This window comes from Salmo salar, chromosome ssa06, assembly GCF_905237065.1.
Source record: "Salmo salar chromosome ssa06, Ssal_v3.1, whole genome shotgun sequence".
Classification (NCBI taxonomy): Eukaryota; Metazoa; Chordata; class Actinopteri; order Salmoniformes; family Salmonidae; genus Salmo; species Salmo salar.
In genome coordinates, this window is record NC_059447.1 from 68,061,186 (window position 1) to 68,085,630 (window position 24,445).

At 42.0% G+C, this 24,445-nt stretch overlaps 1 protein-coding gene across 1 annotated transcript; it reads left to right on the top strand.

Annotated features, from left to right (window-relative positions):
- Positions 1-1,225: 1,225 nt before the first annotated feature.
- On the top strand, positions 1,226-8,490 carry LOC106607943 (terminal nucleotidyltransferase 5A-like). Its single transcript, XM_014205439.2, has 2 exons — positions 1,226-2,475; positions 5,213-8,490. Exons 1-2 carry the CDS (start codon positions 2,038-2,040, stop codon positions 6,077-6,079), a joined length of 1,305 nt encoding a protein of 434 aa, XP_014060914.1. The 5' UTR covers positions 1,226-2,037; the 3' UTR covers positions 6,080-8,490.
- The last annotated feature ends 15,955 nt before the right edge of the window (positions 8,491-24,445 follow it).

Consider the following 24,445-nt stretch of genomic DNA (forward strand, 5'->3'; position numbering starts at 1 on the left):
AGACAGCTTAAAGAAGGATTTTTAAGTCTTGAGGCAATTGAGACATGGATTGTGTACGTGTGCCATTCAGAGAGTGAATGGGAAAGCCAAAATATATAAGTGCCTTTGAATTGGGTATGGTAGTAGGTGCCAGGTGCACCATTTGTGTCAAAAACTGCAACACTGCTGGGTTTTTAGCACTCAACAGTTTCCCATACAGTATGTACCAAGAATGGTCCAGCCGTCTTGACACAACTGTGGGAAGAATTGGAGTCAACATGGGCGCACACCTACAGTATGTGTGTGTGGATGTGTTTGTATATGTGTGTGTGCTACTGTACATACAGAGTAATCTGCATTAAGCTGGTTTATGAGGTAGTCAACAGTAACACAGATATGCCAGTGAAGCTCTATCTGATGGGTTCTGAGTGACAAGGAGCCCAACCTGACACTATGGAATATAGCTTACATACTGTACCATTACTCAGAGTACTGTTACTATACACACACCTAATACACCTTGAATTGACTTTAGCACTGTGATTCCAACACTTACTTTTTGAAGAAGGTTGTACATGCAATGTTCATGTCATGTGCTGGCTCCGTAGTTGAATGCACTTCTTTTCAGTCGCTCTGGATAAAAGTCTGCAAAATTACTATAATATATACATGTTTAATTTCCTCTGGAAGAGAGAGAGAGGTGTTGCTCTTGCCACCCCTAGATAGTGATATATGCAAGGATCTAGCATAGCCTAATTTAGATTTAAGAAAAGATGAAGAGTGACTGATAGTTAACATGAATATTTGTATAAATAACATGTATCTACATATCTGATATAATATCTACACATCATTAACGGTACTCTCTGTGACACATTTGAAGGGTATGATGTGCACATTTGAGTTCTTCAACAACACATGTATGTGGCTGTGGTAGTGAATCATTGGGGTGTAAAATGACTGTGAAAAGCAAATATTAAAAAAACTTTGCAAAAGGTGTTGCATCTATCAAACCAGCGTTGGTCTGCAAGAGTCCATGTCGATTTTGCCTATAGTGACAGATCTATAATCAGGGTTCCTTCTGCCAATATAACATGGGGGGGTGAAATGCAAAACTGACCGCATATCAGCATATGGGACAACTTAATTCGCTCTACAGGTTGCTAGGAATGTACCGATTATAGCGATTGATGGAACGAGCTGCCACTCTAATTAACCCGCCCCGCCATTCCTTTGCTGTGGAAAGCATATTCGTCAGAACCTCTCATCTGTAGCGCGAGTCCTCTGTGGCATGACGCACTGCCGTCAAGCGAAAAACTGGCAAAATGTAACAGGCAAGTAGAAGCCATACACCATTTTCTGTGAATGGTAGGTGAAGAAAGTGTATAGGAATACGTATTTTGTGGGTAAATCTGATGCGTAAAATAGAAGCAGAGGAGAAATACCAAGATACGTGAAACCTTCTGCGCGTAAAAGTGAAAGGAAAATCTACTTTTGGAGGTGCACAAATGTTGTTGAGTCGAAAAGAAAAGGCGCATTGAGAAAGTGCAAGACGCTATTCTGTATTGATGATCATCGACAGGCGCACATTTAAGCGACGGCGACACAGACGGAAGAGAAAGCGCACAGTGAGGTAACGAATACAGGATAGTGTGTGAACTCCACGGCTGGACAAGCTCTTTAGACCCGCTCAGCAATCGAATAATATCCCCACTGAACTTGGGGAAAGGGAAGAAAATGGACAGCTAGCTTTACGCAGGACAACTGGCTGACCATATGCCTCATCTCCGCTACAAGCAACAGAGAACTGAAACCACACGTATGCTGTGTTTAAATGAGAGATGCTTCGTCTTGTTATGGTAAACAACGTTATCTAAAAGACGGCGATAAAGATACGTTATCTAAAGGTCGGTGATACAGATAAATACAGCCAGCTAATGTGGCCAAAGCACTCTGTCAATCTACCCCAGCGGCAACTCGGCCGCCTTATCTCACAGCGAAGCAGGAGACGAAAGGACACTTTTAGCGTTTACATTTTCATATCTACCTCTTACCAATATGGGCGAGAAAGTCGACTCGGGTCGGTCGACTCCGGTGGAAGGCTGTCTGGTGGACGGGGAGAGCAGAAACCTCAGCGTGCTCAATTGGGAACAAGTGCAGCGCCTGGACGTCATCCTGGCTGGGTCCATCCCCATCCACGGCCGCTGGAACTTCCCCACCCTGGAGATAAAACCGCGGGACATCGTCAAAGTGGTCCGGTGTCGCATGGAGGAGAAACGGATACATGTCCGAGAGGTCCGTCTGAACGGTTCCGCGGCCAGCCATGTTCTACATGAGGACAGCGGGTTAGGATGGAAGGATCTGGACTTGATATTCTGTGCTGAACTGAAAGGCGAGATGGAGTTCCAGACGGTGAAGGATATAGTTCTGGACGCTCTGCTAGACTTCTTACCCGAGGGAGTGAACAAGGACAAGATAACACCAGTGACCTTAAAGGTAACATTACTTTTATTTTCATTTGACATTATCATTTGACATTCATAATGCAGGTTTATGTAGTTCATTACGCACAAATTTAGGTGCGCAAATGTTTCTATATTCATTGCAAGCGTCGAATCAAGACTTGGATTCTAATGCAACCATTGAAAGTTATGCTCAAGTATGAGAATGCATTACGATTACACGTTACTTTCATATCTTCATTCCATTTCAAAGTGCTTACTGCAATACATTATGCACCCTACAGCAGCCAATAAATTACAGTTATGCCAATCCGCACAGTATCAACATGAATTTATTTGCAAAATGGTGCATTCAGAATTCTTCCCTGCATTCTAAGCTGCATGGTGATAGGGCTGCAGATAGTAGAAACAGTGGTTTCCACTACAAAGAGGATTCACACTAATCCAATCGGAAGGGGATCCGCATTAAAGGTCGCTTCTCAGTTACATGGATAATACTTACGCATGACCCAGCGCTGGGGGGAGAGGATTACCCTCCCTTCAATGCAAAACATATACAGTACCAGTCAAAAGTTTGGACACACCTACTCATAATTCCATGTGTGTTATTTTTCTTTATTTTTACAATTTTCTACATTGTAGAGTAATAGTGAAGACATCAGAACTATGAAATAACTCGCATGGAATTATGTAGTAACCAAAAAAGTATTTAACAAATCAAAATATATTTTATATTTGAGATTCTTCACAACAGCCACCCTGTGTCATGATGACAGCTTTGCGCACTCTTGGCATTCTATCAACCAGCTTCATGAGGTAGTCAACTGGAATGCATTTAATTTAACAGGTGTGCCTTGTTAAAAGTTAATTTTTGGAATTTCTTTCCGTCTTAATGCATTTGAGCCAGTCAGTTGTGTTGTGACAAGATGGGGTGGTAAACAGAAGATAGCCCTATTTGGTAAAAGACCAAGTCCATATTATGGCAAGAACGGCTAAAATAAGCAAAGAGAAACGACATTGCATCATTACTTTAAGACATGAAGGTCAGTCAATCTGGAAAATTTCAAGAACTTTTAAAGTTTCTTCAAGTGCAGTTGCAAAAACCATCAAGCGCTATGATGAAACTGGCTCTCATGAGGACCGCCACAGGAAAGGAAGACCCAGAGTTACCTCTGCTGCAGAGGATAAGTTCATTAGAGTTACCAGTCTCAGAAATTGCAGCCAAAATAAATAAGTAAAAGATACATCTCAAACATCAATTGTTCAGAGGAGACTGCATGAATCAGGCCTTCATGGTCGAATTGCTGCAAACAAACCACTACTAAAGGACACCAATAATAAGAAGAGCCTTGGCTTGGGCCAAGAAACACAGGCAATGGACATTAGAATGTTGGAAATCTGTCCTTTGGTCTGATGAGTCCAAATCTGAGATTTTTGGTTCCAACCGCCGTGTCTTTGTGAGATGCGGAGTAGGTGAACGGATGATCTCTGCGTGTGTGGTTCCCACCGTGAAGCATGGAGGAGGAGGTGTAATAGTGTGGGGGTGCTTTGCTGGTCACACTGTCTGTGATTTATTTTGAATTCAAGTCACACTTAACCAGCATGGCTACCACAGCATTCTGCAGCGATACGCCATCCCATCTGGTTTGTGCTTAGTGGGAATATAATTTGTTTTTCAACAGGACAATGACATGCCACACCTCCAGGCTGTGTAATGGCTATTTGACCAAGAAGGAGAGTGATGGAGTGCTGCATCAGATGACCTGGCCTCCACAATCACCCGACCTCAACCCAATTGAGATGGTTTGGGATGAGTTGGACCGCAGAGTGAATTAAAAGCAGCCAACAAGTGCTCAGCATATGTGGGAACTCCTTCAAGACTGTTGGAAAAGCATTCCAGGTGAAGCTGGTTGAGGGAATGCCAAGCGTGTGCAAAGCTCTCATCATACTTTGAAGAATCTACTTTGAAGAATCTAAAATCTAAAATATATTTTTATTTGTTTAACACTTTTTGGGGGTTATTTCATAGTTGTGATGTCTTTACTATTATTCTACAATGTAGAAAACAGTAAAAATAAAGAAAGACCCTTGATTGAGTAGGGGTGTCCAAACTTTTGACTGGTACTGTAGATTAATTGAATATTGAACAGAAAGTGAAAATGACACCAGAAAATCATCTACCACACTCAAATGAACCCCTGACATACTTTATTTGTTAATATACTGTATTATTACTCCCCGTCACCAGACACATTGCCAGACCTAGATACAGAGGATGATACATGTACTGAGAATAAAGGCAGAAATGCACCATGAGACATAATAAACACTTTAATCTATTAACATGTTTGGTTAAATTCTGATATATTTGCTGATAATTCTATATAATTAAACATTTCATTTATGTATTTAATGTACAGGTGTAGGATCTTAATTTGATCGCCATGTTGCAGGAGAACTTTCCTGCAATGTGGGATATTTTAAATGTGTAGTCTAATTGTAGTTTAAAAAGTCTTCTGAAGTTTGACATTTCCACTTGTTTTTCCCTTACAAAAAATGTATCAACCCCTACAATGATATCCATTAATTATAATCCACATAATAATTCAAATTTCCTCTTGCTAGAAAACTGGCTCAAATGAATATCCTACATCTGTATCTAATCATTAATTTATTAATGACCTATTACCATAGACAAAACATGTAGATATAGAGATGTCAGATGTGTGACTAAGACATGTTTTTTTATGTCTGTGTTGTTGTGTTTTCAGGAGGCCTATGTGCAGAAGATGGTGAAAGTATGTAATGACTCAGACCGCTGGAGCCTCATCTCCCTCTCCAACAACAAAGGCAAGAATGTGGAGCTCAAGTTTGTGGACTCTCTGCGTCGCCAGTTTGAGTTCAGTGTGGACTCCTTCCAGATTCGCCTGGACTCCCTTCTCCTCTTCTACGAGTGCTCCGAGCACCCCATGGCTGACACCTTCCACCCCACCATCCTGGGAGAAAGTGTCTACGGGGATTTCCCCGCGGCCCTCGACCATCTACGCAAACGCCTCATCTGCACGAGGAACCCTGAGGAGATTCGTGGTGGTGGTCTTCTGAAATACTGCCATCTGCTGGTCCGGGGTTTCTGCGCCGCTTCCGGAACCGAAATGAAAATTCTGCAACGCTACATGTGCTCCAGGTTCTTCATAGACTTCCCAGAGCTGGGCGAGCAGAGGAGGAAGCTGGAATCCTACCTCCAGAACCACTTTGTGGGTCTCGAAGACAGGAAATACGACTATCTGGCCACTCTGCATGGGGTAGTGCAGGAGAGCACAGTGTGCCTGATGGGCCACGAGAGGAGACAGACACTGGGCCTCATCTCCTCCCTGGCCCTTCGGGTCCTTGCAGAGCAGAACGTCATCCCTAACACGGCCAACGTCACCTGCTACTACCAGCCTGCCCCTTATGTGGCTGACAGCAACTTCAGCAACTACTACGTGGCCCAGGTGCAGCCTGTTTACCCTCACTACCCCCCTCCGCAGTACCCCCATCAACAGTACCCCCATCAACAGTACCCCCCTCAGCAATACCCCCATCCACACCAACCGCCTCCCCACCACCCCATGTACACTGCATGGATGCCCTGCAACTGAGTGTGAGATCGTGGACACACAGTCACTTATGAAACGATGGGATTCTCATCCTAACTAATGAACGGATCACAGGATGATGGTGGTTCCTCTCTTTATTCAAACAGAGACTCAAAGAGAGGCATATTTTTGCTTTGGCTGTGAGCAGGATGGAGGGGAGAGAAGAAGAGAGGCCACTTGGATGTGGTCTGACCCTGGAGAGAAGGCTTTCCTCCAAGGCAGAAAGCCAGAGGTGGAGGAGAGGAGGGCAAAAGGGAGGGGAGCCAGGAGAAGGCTGAACTAAGATGATGCTGAGGTTGAACCCAGGATGCCAGTTTGTCCATGGCGACTAGCCAGTCCTAAGGAGACCGGGCTAATCACCTTGCTGGACAACCAAGCACCACCACAGAGTGACAGAGATAGGAACATTCGGCTTAGGGCTGAATACTACCAGTGTTGATGATGCAGTGAAATGATGTACGTAACCAATGTGTTAGTGGTTATATTTTTGCAAGCAATGGCTTGAATTTGAGATTCACTCTTAAATATACACCCACCTACAGTATACTCCCTAACACTCATACATGCATTAAAACACAGACACACTCTCACACACCATACATACATAGGCAAACACTGAGTGTATTGTGTAGGAAAGTGAGAGAATTCAGGAAGATGTGGACACGTCCTGATTGGCTACGAAGACCTTGCGTTTACCTTTTTCTAACCAGTGAAAATAAGAAGTAAGGCTTACCCCAGACAATGCAAAAGAACAACTGGACATTGTTTACAAACCAAAGATCTATCTTTTAGAGACCCTCGTTTTGGCTGATCAAGGAGAAGAAGAAGAAAAAGCAACAAAAAAATGCAATATGTTGATGTGAATATTTTTGCTTTAAGTGCCTGAATGTCTAAAAGAAAGAAACAGGTTTTTGTGAATATTTTGTGAATAAACCCAGACTTGTTCATTTTAGACAAAGGACCATGAGCCTTTTTCAGGATGATGATGGTGTGTTACTAGTGTAAATGAATGTATTTTAGACCAGAGAGGGACACAATGTGAACTGTTATTGAAGTAGAGGTTTGTGTCTCATATCTCCCAAAATTATAATTGGGTGACGAGAGAGGGAGATGAGTTATAGTGTGAGAGAGAAAGGAAGGAGAAAGTGAGAGAGGGTCCTGAGTGAGTGAGGAGGTTACAAGGAGAGAGGATTAGAGTATGAGTCAAGCCTTTAAACTCCTGCAAACGTGTAGTGTCTGGTGACAGGCCTGTAAACTCTTGCACACTACAAGTGTGCAGTAGTTTACAGGCCTGACTCATACTGTTAGAGAGTGTTTTTACCAGTAGAGAGAGGGGTCTGAAAGTGTTGCTTGAGAGATGTATTTGTGATATTTCAGTGTGTGTGTGTATGGGCAGTATATGTTTGGGATCAAAAGGTGGAAATTGTCCTTCTTTGATGTATTCTTCTTTGTTACATTTCTGATGTTTTTTTTGTGAGGAATTTCCATGTGGGATGCGCAAAGTGTGCGCCTGTTATTTTTAAGTAATAAAACCTAAAAGAATGAACAAATGGTAAAGGTTAAGAGAAGGATAATAACTAAGTTAATGAATCAATAATGGTTGTTTTTTGTTCCCTTATAAAGATACCAGGTGCAAACTTTGAGTAAATCTAACCCGATCAATGCAGACATCTCACATCCTTCTATTAAACCTGTTCTCAGATCTCATATTTTTCTATCAATCTCTCTATTTTTGTACATGTTGTTCGGCTCATGCCATAGTCTTGTTGATTGCCACGTTCCAAGAGGTTGTAAAGAGTATTAATGCAAGTGCGTGTGTGTATGTGTGTGTGTTTGTTTGCACATGTGGGTGAGAGAATGTTATTTCAATGGTGACTCATACGCACAACCCACTGGGCACAGACGTCAGTTCAATGTCTAGTTTTGATTTACATTTGGTTGGGTTGTCAACTAACGTCAATTCATTGTGAAATCAACAAAACATTTCATCATGTCATTGGATTTAGGTTAAAAGTTGGGTGAAAAGAGACGAAATGCCCTCATGTTGATGACTTTTTGCTAATGCAATCAGTTTTTCACATTGATTCAACATCATCACATAGATTGTTTTGGTTGAAAAGATGTGGTTGATTCAACCAGTTTTTGCCCAGTGGGAAACTTTCAAATGCAGACTCACTTGTGTCCATGGCATTGCTCATGCAATTTCTTTTGTTTTCTTTCTTTTTTGTTTCAAAACGTTATTCTCTAAATAAGAAAGATAATGTCTTTTTTGAGTTTCTCTCAATGTCTTATTGTTGTGTAAATGTCTATTTTGATTGCCAACCAGTATGGGATTGGCCAAAAATTTGAAAAGAATGTGTGAACACATTTGTCTAAGATGAATTACTTTATCATTAAGAAGGAAGAAAAAACTGTTATGCACTCCTGTAGTCAATTATGAATTCATTATTTTTCAGTTTTTCCAAAAGTATAAAGTTGAGAATACAGTTGAAGTCGGAAGTTTACATACACCTTAGTCAAATACATTTAAACTCAGTTTTTCACAATTCCTGACGTTTAATCCTAGTAAAAAGTCCCTGTTTTAGGACAGTTAGGATCTCCACTTTATTTTAAGAATGTGAAAAGTCAGAATAATAGTAGAGAATTATTTATTTTAGCTTTTATTTGTTTCATCACATTCCCAGTGGGTCAGAAGTTTACATACACTCAATTAGTATTTGGTAGCATTGCCTTTAAATTGTTTAACTTGGGTCAAATGTTTCGGGTAACATTCCACAAGCTTCCCACAATAAGTTGGGTGAAATTTGGCCCATTCCTCCTGACAGAACTGGTGTAACTGAGTCAGGTTTGTAGGCCTACTTTCTCACACACGCTTTTTCAGTTCGGCCCACAAATTTTCTATGGGATTGAGGTCAGAGCTTTGTGATGGCCACTCCAATACCTTGACTTTGTTGTCCTTAAGCCATTTTGCCACAACTTTGGAAGTATGCTTGGGGTCATTGTCCATTTGGAAGACCCGTTTGCGACCAAGCTTTAACTTCCTGACTGATGTCTTGAGATGTTGCTTTAATACGTATATCCACATAATTTTCCTTCCTCATGGTGCCATCTATTTTGTGAAGTGCACCAGTCTCTCCTGCAGCAAAGCACCCCCACAACATGATGCTGCCACCCTCGTGCTTCATGGTTGGGATGGTTTTCTTCGGCTTGCAAGCCTCCCCCTTTTTCCTCCAAACATAATATGGTCATTATGGCCAAACAGTTCTATTTTTGTTTCAGCAGACCAGAGGACATTTCTCCAAAAAGTACAATCTTTGTCCCCATGTGCAGTTGCAAACTGTAGTCTGGCTTTTTTTATGGCGGTTTTGGAGCAGTGGCTTCTTCCTTGCTGAGCGACCTTTTAGGTTATGTTGATATAGGACTCGTTTACTGTGGATATAGATACTTTTGTACCTGTTTCCTCCAGCATCTTCACAAGGTCCTTTGCTGTTGTTCTGGGATCGATTTGCACTTTTCGCACCAAAGTACGTTCATCTCTAGGAGTCCTTCCTGAGCAGTATGATGGCTGCGTGTTCCCATGGAGTTTATACTTGCGTACTATAGTTTGTACAGATGAAGGTGGTACCTTCAGGCGTTTGGAAATTGCTCCCAAGGATGAACCAGACTTGTGGGTCTACAATTTTTTTTCTGAGGTCTTGGCTGATTTCTTTTGATTTTCCCATAATGTCAAGCAAAGAGACACTGAGTTTGAAGGTAGGCCTTGAAATACATCCACAGGTACACCTCCAATTGACTCAAATTATGTCAATTAGCCTATCAGAAGCTTCTAAAGCCATGACATAATTTTCTGGAATTTTCCAAGCTGTTTAAAGGAACAGTCAACGTAATGTATGTAAACTTCTGACCCACTGGAATTGTGATGCATTGAATTATAAATGAAATAATCTGTCTGTAAACAATTGTTGGGAAATTACTTGTGTCATGCACAAAGTAGATGTCCTAACCGACTTGCCAAAAGTATAGTTTGTTAACAACAAATTTGTGGAGTGGTTGAAAAATGTGTTTTAATGACTCCAACCTAAGTGTATATAAACTTACGGCTTTAACTGTATATACAGTATATACAGTATGTAAATACTCATAAATAACTGTACTTTCTCATGACTCATGCTCTGAAAGGAAAATCCACTCAAAAACTCTATTTTTGATATTCTTTCATTACTCCACTTATACAATCCCATTTTTCTTCCATTTCAGGAGTCAAGTTTTCAAGATATAGGATTTTCATGAAGCAAAGTGTCATTTGCCACATCCTCATGATGATACATTTTGCATCATATCAGGCATTTTGCATCATCATGATGATGTGGCAAGTGACACTGCTTGATATCTTGTAAACTTGACTGCTGACATCGAAAACATTTTGGGTCTGTATTAACAGTGGAATAATGAAAAAAATATGCAAATATCGTATTTTTTATTTGTACGTTTTCAAATGTGAAAACATAGAGACATTGACGTCAATACAACATCCCCATTCCTTTATCCACCCAGCCCATCCTGTCACGCCCTGACCTGAGAGAGCCCTTTATGTCTCTATTTTGGTTAGGTCAGGGTGTGATTTGGGTGGGCATTCTAGATTTTGTATTTGTATGTTCTATTCTATGTTTTCTATTTCTTTGTGTTTGGCCGAGTATGGTTCCTAATCAGAGGCAGCTGTCTATCGTTGTCTCTGATTGGGAATCATACTTAGGCAGCCCTTTTTTTTCCACCTTCTGTTGTGGGATCTTGTTTTTGTACAGCTCAGTGAAAGCCTGCAGAACGTGACGTTCGTTTTCCTTTGTTTGTTATTTTGTTTAGTGTTCTGAGTTATAATAAAATTAATCATGAGCACTCACCACGCTGCACCTTGGTCTCCTCTCTACGACGTGCGTTACACATCCCTTCCAAACACAAAAGCATCATACAAAGAAACTGCACAAGAACAATGATAGAAACAAAACAAAAACAAAATAAATAATAAACCATATATATTTTTTTTACAAATAAATAAGATTCACAAAAAATAAAACAAAATACATTGAATAAAATAAATTGGTGTCACAATAACAATGGAATCCGATTTGCACACTGTAGCCACTGACATATTACATAACTGCGTATACTGAAAAAAACAAAAGCAATTCTCCACTAGCAGCTCAAATACCATCTGGCCCATGACAGTGTCCCCCAGTCCTGGCCCCGGGGACCTGAGGGGACACACATCCCCGCCTCTGCATCCAATGCACTCGACTCCAGTCAGAAGTTTGGTAATGAGTTGGTAAATTGAATCAAGTGTACCGGCGCTACGGCAAGTACAAAACTTGCACCCCCCGGGACCCCAGGACCAGGAGAATCTGGTCCATACAGTGGCTGGAGAAAACATCAAGGCAACAGTGCTAGAATGACAGAATATAAAAAATAACCAAGATAATAAAACGGGTATGATAATTACAGTGGATTTCTATTAACACATCGCATCCACTTACACAGGACATGACTGCCTATTCTGAAATGTGAGAAATAGGCTCTCTACATGTTCAATGAAAGGGGACCATGTCAGGCCAAACTTTTGTTGGGACCCCCGCATAGTGTATCTATCCATTTCAAGTGGCAGAGATGAAATCACCTCCTTAACCTACTGTGTAAGAGAAGGAGGTCTTGCTGAGGTCTTCCAATTAAAGAGGATAAGATGGCTAGCTAGACGTGAAGCAAATGCTACTGCATTCGCCTGGTGGGTGGTAGCAGTACAATGCAAAGGTGGTTTGCCAAAAATAGCAGTGAACGGATTGGGTCAACAGTTTTGTTACATAGATGTGAATATGCCTCAAATATCGGATCTCAAAAACCCTCAGATAATGGCATGACCAAAACAAATGCCCCACAGTTGCTGGACTCTGATGGCATCTCAAACACTTTGGGTCGACATTTGGATATATTTTTGCTAGTCTGTCATTTGAGTAATGGAGACGGTGTAAGACATTGAACTGAATTAACACGTGCGGCATGCAAAATTATGAGGTATCGATAAGCTCTGTACTACGTTGCCATAATGTCATCGGGTAGCTTGCCACCCATGTCTTGTTCCCATGCAGATTTGGTATTTGCCCAGAAAGGTGGGTTAATGTTCTTTATCATGTCATATGACCTGGAGATTGTGCCCTTCAGATAGGGGTTAAGGTCTAAGCACATCTCAACTGGACACTTTGCAGGCAGGAGCAGAAATGAAGGGAAATGTTTTTTAGCAAAGCTGTGAGTTTGGAGATACCCCAAAAAGTGGGTATTGAGTTTCAAATGAGACAAATGTATTATCAACGAAGAGGTCACAAGAAAAAGCCAGGCCCCAAATATAATTATGGAGTGGATTTTTTCTTTAAGAGCATGAGTCATGAGAAGTGTGACTCATGCTCAACAGTACCCCCATCAACAGTACCCCCCTCAGCAATACCCCCCTCCACACCATCGGCCTCCCCACCACCCCATGTACACTGCATGGATGCCCTGCAACTGAGTGTGAGATAGTGGACACACAGTCACTTATGGAACGATGGGATTCTCATCCTAACTAATGAACGGATCACAGGATGATGGTGGTTCCTCTCTTTATTCAAACAGAGACTCAAAGAGAGGCATATTTTTGCTTTGGCTGTGAGCAGGATGGAGGGGAGAGAAGAAGAGAGGCCACTTGGATGTGGTCTGACCCTGGAGAGAAGGCTTTCCTCCAAGGCAGAAAGCCAGAGGTGGAGGAGAGGAGGGCAAAAGGGAGGGGAGCCAGGAGAAGGCTGAACTAAGATGATGCTAAGGTTCCTTTGAGGTATTAATGCAGTGTAGCCAGGAGCCAACACTATACTATACAATCTATCTGTAGTGACATTGTTCCACATGCCCAGCTTTGGGCACAGTTTCCAAAGGGGAAACTGCAACATCGCCTCTTCAACCTCAGGAGGCTGAAGAAATTTGGCTTGTCACCAAAAACACTCACAAACTTTTACAGATGCACAATCGAGAGCATCCTGTTGGGCTGTATCACCGCCTGGTAAGGCAACTGCTTCGCCCACAACTGCAAGGCTCTCCAGAGGGTAGTGAGGTCTGCACAACGCATCACCGGGGGCAAACTACCTGCCCTCCAGGACACCTACACCACCCGATGTCACAGGAAGGCCAAAAAGATCATCAAGGATAACAACCACCCGAGCCACTGCCTGTTCACACCCCTATCATCCAGAAGGCGTGGTCAACACAGGTGCATCAAAGCTGAAAAACAGCTTCTATCTCAAGGCCATCAGACTGTTAAACAGCCATCACTAACATTGAGTGGCTGCTGCCAACATACTAACTCAAATCTCTAGCCACTTTAATGATTAAAAATTGGATGTAATAAATGTATCACTAGTCACTTTACACTATGCCACTTTATATAATGTTTACATACCCTACATTACTCATCTCATATGTATATACTGTACTTTATACCATCTACTGCATCTTGCCTATGCCGTTCGGCCATCGCTCATCCATATATTTATATGTACATATTCTTATTAATTCCTTTACACTTGTGCGTATAAGGTAGTTGTTGTGAAATTGTTAGATTACTTGTTAGATATTACTGCATGGTCGGAACTAGAAGCACAAGCATTTCACTACACTCGCATTAACATCTGCTAACCATGTGTATGTGACCAATTTGATTTGATTTGATTTGATCATACCAAGCTGATCCTGTAGGATTTCCTTTTACAGACGTCACAGTCAGACGTCACCAAGCGTCACCCACCGTCACCAGCAGTTACTGTGTGTGTTTGCCGGACATGGGCCAGGTGTTTGTCTACCCGCCAGGTGCGGGTGATATGTACTTTAGATTGTGGCGCTCCTGGCAGAGCCCTGTCCTCACAGTGAGCTCAGCTAGGAGCTGAGGAGCAGAGTAAAGGAGAGGAATGAGTGGATTTGCTCCAGGCCTGCGTCATACTAATGTAACCAGGACTCCAGATTTCACTCTCCCTGGTGACCAACTGGCCCTCTTCCTCCCTCTCTCCACTCTTGTTCTGTGTCCTTCTCTATCCTTTCTGTCATATGTCTCACTGTCCCCTTTTCTTTCTTCTTTCTGTCATTTCTCAGAGGAAAGGACAAAGGGAATTTCTCACACCTGTTGCTTGAGATGTCTCTCTCTCTCTCTCTCTCTCTCTCTCTCTCTCTCTCTCTCTCTCTCTCTCTCTCTCTCTCTCTCTCTCTCTCTCTCTCTCTCTCTCTCTCTGTCTGTGTGTGAGTGTGGTCCCTTTGGGGCATTAGTGTGGATGATAACCAGCGGGGGTGGAAGGGAACCAGGACCATGTTATCCCCTGCTAAGAGGGAGAAAGTGGTAGCTAAATATAGTGCTGGCCATGATAAGGACATTACCCTGTTGTCTGGGGAAAGCTGCTTTATAAGCATGTGCTCAGAGGTCTACTGTGGTTACTGCAGGGGGATTTACTGCCATTGTACTGTAACACACACCCCAATGAGGATGATCATCACTCAGTTAGGTCACCCAGTCCTCCCTGCTGAGTGAACCAGTTCAATTCCTTCTCTGGGTCCTGATAAACACTTTTAGAAAAATAGCCGGATGTGTTTCTAATGTTGCCCAACACAGGACTGACCTAGCTAGATTAACACTGTGTGTGGCTTACATAGTACTGTGATAACGTTACTAATCAAGGTAGCCATCCATTTTGTGATGCCGCAATAATGAGGTAATGGTTTGCCCTATTGTGATGTCACAGTGAAGATGGTGTGAGCATTCTACTGTGATCAATCCAAGTAACCTGTTGTGACGTCATAGTGAAGACCAACCATCAAACAGGCAAAGCGTCAATACAGGAGTAAGATTGAACCCTACTACACTGGCTCTGACGCTCGTCGGATGTGGCAGGGCTTGAAAACTATTACGGACTACAAAGGGAAACCCAGCCACGAGCTGCCCAGTGACACAAGCTTACCAGACGAGCTAAATGCCATTTATACTCACTTTGAGGCAAGCAACACTGAAGCATGCATGAGAGCACCAGCTGTTCGACTGTGTGATCATGCTCTCCGTAGCCGATGTGAGCAAGACCTTTAAACAGGTCAACATTCACAAAGCTGCAGGGCCAGACGGATTACCAGGATGTGTACTCAAAGCATGCGCGGACCGACTGGCAAGTGTCTTCACTAACATTTTCAACCTCTTCCTGGCCGAGTCTGTAATACCTACATGTTTCAAACAGACCACCATAGTCCCTGTCCCCAAGAAAGCGAAGGTAACCTGCCTAAATTATTACCGCCCCATAGCACTCATGTTGGTAGCCATGAAGTGCTTTGAAAGGCTGGTCATGGCTCAAATCAACACCATCATGCCAGAAACCCTAGACCCACTCCAACTCGCATACCGCACCAACAGATCCACAGATGATGCAATCTCAATCGCACTCCACACTGCCCTTTCCCAGTTGTACAAAAGGAACACCTATGTGAGAATACTGTTCATTGACTACAGCTCAGCGTTCAACACCATAGTGCCCACGAAGCTCATCACTAAGCTAAGGACCCTTGGACTAAACACCTCCCTCTGCAACTGGATCCTGGACTTCCTGACAGGCTGCCAACCAGGTGGTAAGGGTAGGCAACAACACATCTTCCACGCTGATCCTCAACACTGGGGCCCCTCAGGGGTGCATGCTTAGTTCCCTCCTGTACTCCCTGTTCACCCATGACTGCGTGGCCAAGGACGACTACAACACCATCGTTAAGTTTTCTGACGACACGACAACGATGAGACAGCCTGTAGGGAGGAGGTCAGAGACCTGGCAGTGTGGTGCCAGGTCAACAACCTCACTCTCAATGTGATCAAGACAAAGGAGCTGATCGTGGACTATAGGAAAAGGAGGGCCGAACAGGCCCCCATTAACATCGACGGGACTGAAGTGGAGTGGGTCGAGAGTTTCATGTTCCTTGGTGTCCACATCACCAACAAACTATCATGGCCCAAACACACCAAGACAGTTGTGAAGAGGGCATGATAACACATTTTTCCCCTCAGGAGACTGAAAAGATTTGGCATGGGGCCCCAGATCCTCAAAAAGTTCTACAGCTGCACCATCGAGAGCATCCTGACTGGTTGCATTACCGCCTGGTATGGCAACTCCTTGGCATCTGACTATAAGATGCTACAGAGGGTAGTGCGTACGGCCCAGTACATTACTGGGGCCAAGCTTCCTGACATCTAGGACCTCTATACTAGGCAGTGTCAGAGGAAGGCCCAAAAAATTGTCAAAGACTCCAGTCACCCAAGTCATAGAGTGTTCTCTCTGCTACCACACGGCAAGTGATACCAGAGCGCCAAGTCTAGAACCAAAAGGCTCCTTAACAACTTCTACCCCAAGCCATAAGCCATAGTGTCGTTATTGTTATGTACATCTATTGTGTTACTTTTTGATTGATTACATTTTTTTGTAAATATTTTATTAGATCTATTTCTAGAACTGCACTGTTGGTTAAGGGCTTGTAAGTAAGCATTTCACGGTAAGGTCTACAACTGTTGTATATGGCGCATGTGAGAAATAAAATTTGATTAGATTTTTTTAAAGACAGTATTGTAAGTGGATTATGATTTTACAGAGAGATATGTGTAACCTATTGTGATGTCACAAAGACCGGAGTAAGAGGGCATACCTTATTGTGATGTCACAAAGAAAGTAATGATAATACCTCATTGTGATGTCACAAAGACAATAATGATAATGCCTCATTTTGAGGTCGCAAAGACGGTGATTAGATTGCCTCATTTGTTGTCACATGGACAGTGAGGAAAGTCTATTGTGCTGACACAAAGACAATAATGAGGGTATTTTATTGTGATGTCAGTAATGGGGTCACCTACTGTGAATCTATTGTGAGGTTCCCTATTCAGAACTGACCATATATGATGATTATTAGAGGCTGCTACTTAAATGCTTCTAAGCAGTTCATCATATTTCCGTGGACATGTACACTCCTCATGAACAGTGGGGGAAACAGGCTTCTGCCTGCCAGTTTCATGTTCACTCGCCAGGATGAACTCTTACCAGATGCTCGGCAGTAGAACTGAGCCTCCCTATTGGCGGCTGGGACTTTCAGTTCCTGTATCGGGATGCAGGAAAGACCGATTCAGAGATGCTTTGATTTAAGTGTCTGAGAAAATAAAACAGAGACAAGAAGATTCCATTGCACTGGAAACCCTCACTTCTGTGGACTGACTTTAAAGGAGAAATTCAGAGAATAAGTAAAAATAACACTCAAACAACAGTGGGGAAAAACTATCCATCAGCAATGAAATCAGTCATATATGATTCAAATGTCTCTTAATGCACTGATAGATGTATAGATATCAGGAAATAAGAAGTATCATTACAACATTAGTGAAGGGTGGTAAGTGTTTCTTCAGACATAGCCTACAGTAGTGTTCCCAACGGTTACTAGGACCCCTGGGGGTACTTGGCCTATCCACAGGGGGTACTTGAGAAGACGCAAGAGACCATAGGCATACTGGTAAAATGAGTATGAGGGGTACTCTGGCCAGTGAATAATTCAGTAACCTAAAAATATTGGAAACTACTGGCCTGCAGCATGTTGCAATCAAATCAAATCAAATTGTATTTGTCACATACACCCGAACACAACAGGTGTAGTAGACCTTACAGTGAAATGCTTACATACAAGCCCTTAACCAACAATGCAGTTTTAAGAAAACAAGTGTTAAGAAAGTATTTACTAAAATAAACTGAAGTTAAAAAAAAGAAAATAAGAAATAAGAAAATAGACAAATAACTAATAATTAAGGAGCAACAATAAAATAACAGTAGTGAGGCTATATACTGTACAGGGGGTACCGGTTAGTCAAGGTAATTGAGGTAATATGTATATGTACGTAGAGGTAAAGTGACTATGCATGGATATTAAACAGAGAGTAGCAGCAGCGTAAAACGGGGGGTACAATGCAAATCGTCCCGGTAGCCATTTGATTAGCTGTTCAGGAGTCTTATGCCTTGGGGGTAAAAGCTGTTAACCTGTTGGGTCTAGGGGGCAGCATTTGCACGTCTGGATAAAAAAAATGTACCCGATTTAATCTGGTTACTAATCCTACCCAGTAACTAGAATATGCATATACTTATTATATATGGATAGAAAACACTCTAAAGTTTCCAAAACTGTTTGAATGGTGTCTGTGAGTATAACAGAACTCATTTGGCAGGCAAAACCCTGAGACATTTTCTGACAGGAAGTGGATACCTGATGTGTTGTATTGACTTTAAACCTATCCCATTGAAAAACACAGGGGTTTAGGAATATTTTGGCACTTCCTATTGCTTCCACTAGATGTCACCAGCCTTTACAAAGTGTTTTGAGTCTTCTGGAGGGAGATCTGACCGAACAAGAGCCATGGAACGATGATGGCCCATTAGACACCTGGCGCGAGTTCATGTTGGGTACCCTCGTTCCAATACGTTATAAAAGAGAATGCATTCGTCCACCTTGAATATTATTCATGTTCTGGTTAAAAAAGGCCCTAATGATTTATGCTATACAACGTTTGACATGTTTGAACGAACGGAAATATATTTTTTCCCCTCGTTCATGACGAGAAGTCCGGCTGGCTTACATCATGTGCTAACGAGACGGAGATTTTTGGACATAAATGATGAGCTTTTTTGAACAAAACTACATTCGTTATGGACCTGTGATACCTGGAAGTGACATCTGATGAAGAGAATCAAAGGTAATGGATTATTTACATAGTATTTTCGATTTTAGATCTCCCCAACATGACGTCTAGTCTGTATCGCAACGCGTATTTTTCTGGGCACAGTGCTCAGATTATTGCAAAGTGTGATTTCCCAGTAAGGTTATTTTTAAATCTGGCAAGTTGATTGCGTTCAAAAGATGTAAATCTATAATTCTTTAAATGACAATATAATATTTTACCAATGTTTTCTAATTTTAATTATTTAATTTGTGACGCTGACTTGACTGCCGGTTATTGGAGGGAAACGATTTCCTCAACATCAATGCCATAGTAAAACGCTGTTTTTGGATATAAATATCAACTTGATAGAACTAAAAATGCATGCATTGTCTAACATAATGTCCTAGGAGTGTCATCTGATGGAGATTGTAAAAGGTTAGTGTATCATTTTAGCTGGTTTTATGGTTTTGGTGACCCTGTCTTTGACTTGACAAAACATTACACACAACTCTTGTAAATGTACTGTCCTAACATACTCTAAATTTATGCTTTCGCCGTAAAACCTTTTTGAAATCGTAAAACGTGGTTAGATTAAGGAGATGTTTATCTTTCAAATGGTGTAACATAGTTGTATTTTTGAAAAATTTGAATTTTGACATTTATTTGGATTCAAATTTGCCGCTCTTGAAATGCACCTGCTGTTGATGGAGTGCACCACGGGTGGCACGCTAGCGTCCCACCTAGCCCCAAGAGGTTAAGAAGCCTTTTGGACCTAGACATGGTGATCCGTAACCGCTTGCCGTGCAGTAGCAGAGAGAAGAGTCTATGACTACTGTAGGTTGACTGGAGTCTTTGACAATTTTTTGGGCCTTCCTCTGACACCGCCTGGTATAGAGGTCCTGGATGGTAGGAAGCTTGGCCCCAGTGATGTACTGGGCCATACGCACAACTCTCTGTAGTGCCTTGCGGTCGGAGGCCGAGCAGTTGACATAACAGGTGGTGATGCAACCAGTCAGGATGCTCTTGACGGTGCAGCTGTAGAACTTCTTCAGGATCTGAGGACCCATACCAAATCTTTTCAGTCTCCTGAGGGGGAATAGGTGTTGTCATGCCCTCCTCACGACTGTCTTGGTGTGTTTGGACTATGATAGTTGGACAGCAAGGAACTTAAAACTCTCAACCTGCTCCACTACAGCCCCGTCAATAAGAATGGGGGCGTGCTCAGTCCTCCTTTTCTGTAGTCCACAATGACCTTCTTTGTCTTGATCATGTTGAGGGAGAGGTTGTTATCCTGGCACCACACTGCCAGGTCTCTGACCTCCTCCCTATAGGCTGTCTCATCGTTGTCTGTGATCAGGCCTACCACTGTTGTGTCGTCGGCAAACTTAATGATGGTGTTGGAGTCGCGCTTGGCCATGCAGTCATGGGTGAACAGGGAGTACAGGAGCGGACTGAGTACGCACCCCTGAGGGGCCCCTGTGTTGAGGATCAGTGTGGCAGATGTGTTGTTACCTACCCGTATCACCTGGGGGCGGCCTGTCAGGAAGTCCAGGATCCAGTTGCAGAGGGAGGTGTTTAGTCCCAGGGTCCTTAGCTTAGTGATGAGCTTTGAGGGCACTATGGTGTAATGTACATATCCCATATATCACAGAAAGACTACATGTACCAGCATACCCCAGTGCTTTTCTGTATTCAAGCTCCCTCCTTTAAAGAGGAGCTAAACCAAAAAAATGACTTCTATGGTTGAAAAAGGCCTATGTGGCATCGATCATAAACATTGATTCTAGTCTGAAAATTGACGAAAACCTCGAAGTAGAATAACTTTGGTCAGTTTCTTCCAAAACTGAGATTTCCCAGATGTATGGATATTAATGATGTCGCCAAATCCTTGGATATTTGAGGGCTGAGTTTGTACCTCAATCATGCCCACATGCCCACTTACACGGGACAGCTGCCTGGCAGCACCCAAATGACCAGAGCACACTATGCATTAGTAGCAGAAGAATCAACCTACAGACAGCCCATATCTTTATAGACAATAGACATTAGCATGCAGCGCTTCAGGACTAATTTGATTGACATGAGACAATGAATGAGACATTGCTACAATACATTATCACCAATGTTGATGAAAGAACAAAATGTATTCTTTATAAACGGCTTGTTTTTCCCCCCAACTCAAACATCCTCACATTCTTGAAAAAGTTACAGTTTAATGGATGTGATATGAGAAACTGAGGATGGATCAACAACATTGTAGTTACTCCACAATACTAACCTAAATGACAGCATGAACAGAATAAAAATACTCCAAAACATCCATCCTGTTTTCAATAAAGCAGAAGTGCAACAAATCTGGAAAATAAATAAACTTCATGTCCTGAACACAAAGCATTATATTTGCGGCAAATTCAACACAACACATTGCTGAGTACCACTCTTCATGTTTTCAAGCATGGTGGTGGCTGCATAATGTTATGGGTATGCTTGTCATCGGCAAGAACTAGGGAGTAATTTTATTTAGGATAAAAAGAAACGGAATAGAGTAAGCAGGCAAAATCCTAGAGGAAACCCTGGTTCAGTCTGCTTTCCACCAGAAACTGGGTGTAAGGGCTGTCATCGTAAGAAAACCAAGATGCAGCGGAGGATGTGTATTAATTTTAAAGATGTAATCAAATGAACCACTATAAACAAAATACTCGACAGAAACGACAGCAAACAGTCCTGTCTGGTCCTACATGAACAAAAACAGAAAACACTAGACAGAAACAATCACCCACAAAAACCCAAAGGAAAAACAGGCTACTTATGTGTGACTCCCAATCAGCAACAACAAACTACAGTTGTGCCTGATTGGAAGCCACACGGCCAAAATCAACGAAATAAACCAACCTAGAAAAAAGAACATGGAACGCCCACCCAATGTAACACCCTGGCCTAACCAAAATAAAGAACAAAAACCCCTCTCTATGGCCAGGGCGTTACACTGGGAGACAAATTCACCTTTCAGCAGGTCAATAACCTAAAACACAAGGAAAAATATACACTGGAGTTGCTTACCAAGACATGATTGAATGTTCCTGAGTGGACTAGTTTTTTGTTGTTGTTGAGTTTTGACTTAAATCGTCTTGAAAATAAATGGCAAGACTTGAAAACTGCTGTCTAGCAATGATCAACAATCAACTTGGCAGAGCTTGAAGAATTTTTTAAGTAATAATGTGCAAATATTGTACAGTCCAGGTGTGCAAAGTTCTTAGAGACTTACCTAGAAAGACTCAAAGTTGTAATTGCTGCCAAAGGTGCTTCTACAAAGTATTGACTCATGGGGTGTGAATAATTTTCAATACATTTTAAAACATTTCTACAAACATGTTTTCATTTTATCATTATGGGGCATTGTGTGTAGTTGGGTTAGATGTATTTTTTATTTACTCCTTTTTTAAATCCCGGCTGTAACACAACAAAATGTGGAATAAGTCAATGGGCGTGAATACTTTCTGAAGGCACTGTAACACACCCACATCAAACCACACCCCCAAGACGCAAATCGCGTTTTTCATAATGAGGGAAAACTGAGGTGAGAAAAATGGAGTTCAGCCCCTTTAACATGCAGAGCTCATGACTGTGGTCTCATTGGGAGTTTGAGTCACAAAGGACTGAGTCACTACACTGATGACAGCTTTGTCTTTATGGCCCACTGATAATGATGATAAATTACTTTATTAGGGGTCTAGTGGTTGTTGACCTTTGGTTATCAAGGGTGTTATCTTCGTCGTTATGTCTCAACAATCCACGTCATCACACACACACACAAACACGGCTTATGTGTGTGTGTGGAGTGTGTCATCTGGTCCATTGACGTGCTGTTACACTCTATGAGGTTGATCTATCACCTATGATGCAGGTTTTGACCCCAGAGGTTATGAATGACTCACTACTTCCCCTTCCTCTTTCTATTACCTGGTTTGACACGACTCACCTCAGCGCTGCATTCGGATTGGCTAACGGACTTGTGGCTGTTGTCATTGGTAACAATGATGTATGTGGAGGGAACCCTAATTCTCTAACTTACTCCTCCGTATCCTCTTATGCTCCAATCAGTCTGTGTCATTGCACCCAGAAGTCAAATGCTCTGTCCCATTAAATTGAGAAGGTCATTTAGCTGGATGACTAATACTGCACTCCACTTAATCAGGTCTATTTTTCTGAAAGTCAAAGACCGAGGGAAAAATAAGTGAATAAGAACGAGCTGGATAAAAGATACCGGTAATACAAATCAAAAAAAGAGTTGGATAAAAGATACCGGTAATACAAATCAAAAACATAATGTCTCTTTGTTTATCCAAACACAGCAAATCAGAGAGACTAAGGGATCCTGATGTAGAGCCAGTCTCTTGTCTGTTAATAATCAATGTGTATAAGGAGTGACTCGGCTGGCCTACACACACACACACACACACACACACACAATTGCATGCACGCCTCCGTTGGACCCAGCCGAGGTCTAAAACTAAATCTAACCACGCCTGAGTGAGACTGAGAAACAGCTCTGCTTGTGTGTGTGTGTGTGTGTGTGTGTGTGTGTGTGTGTGTGTGTGTGTGTGTGTGTGTGTGTGTGTGTGTGTGTGTGTGTGTGTGTGTGTGTGTGTGTGTGTGTGTGTGTGTGTGTGTGCGTACGTGAATGTGTACTGTACATTTTACATTGGTAAGGAAAAAACTGAGGGAGAGTGTCTCATTTTTAGTTAAAACCATCTGTGGATATTGTTGCTTTTACAGATTATTTTGTTCCAGTCATTTGCAAAATGTAATCTGGTTGATTATTAGGCAATTTTAAAAACATTGCACAATGACTTGTTTGTCTCTTCTCTATACTATTAAGTTAGAGAACTTTCCCTGCCATCAAACACAAATAACTGCCTTTGGTTTTAGTCATAAATCATTCATAATCTGGAGGGTTTGTTCCAAATCAGAAACTTTTCAGGAAATGGAAAAACTGACATATTCTACCATTAACAAAAATACCATTTCAAAACTTCGGAAGCTTTTTTGAATACATTTTATTGGTTCATGAAATTTTCAGAGTACATTCAGGGGAGTTACTGATTTCAATACATGGGGAAAATTGTTTGTTTTTTCACCAGACAACCCTGTCACTATTGGAGATGTTCGTAAAAAAAAGAAAATACTCAAGTTTTTATTATTTAAATTCATAGGATTCATAAAATTAATTCATAGATATATTTTTAAAGATCCCCCCCACCCCTCACCGGCAATCTGATAGCATGTAACAAATAAATTAATGTTCCATAGTAAATCTACTGAAAAATACTTCATATAGCCTCAAAAATAGTTGATACACATTCATGGATGTAAAGGCCCGTTGGTCAAGAGTTCAGAAATGTCCACTGCTGCTTTTTTCCATGTGTCCAGAGTAGACACCCTGGCCCTGTGGATCCTGGCAGTGGAGAGCTCCATAAGTACAATTTCCTTAAATGTGAGCGGCCATTGTTGCAATGGTGACTGCTGAGGTGGGATTCACCTTTGTACAATCATTTTCTTAGCAGCTGTGGTTCCTGCCAGCCACACTCTCCGTT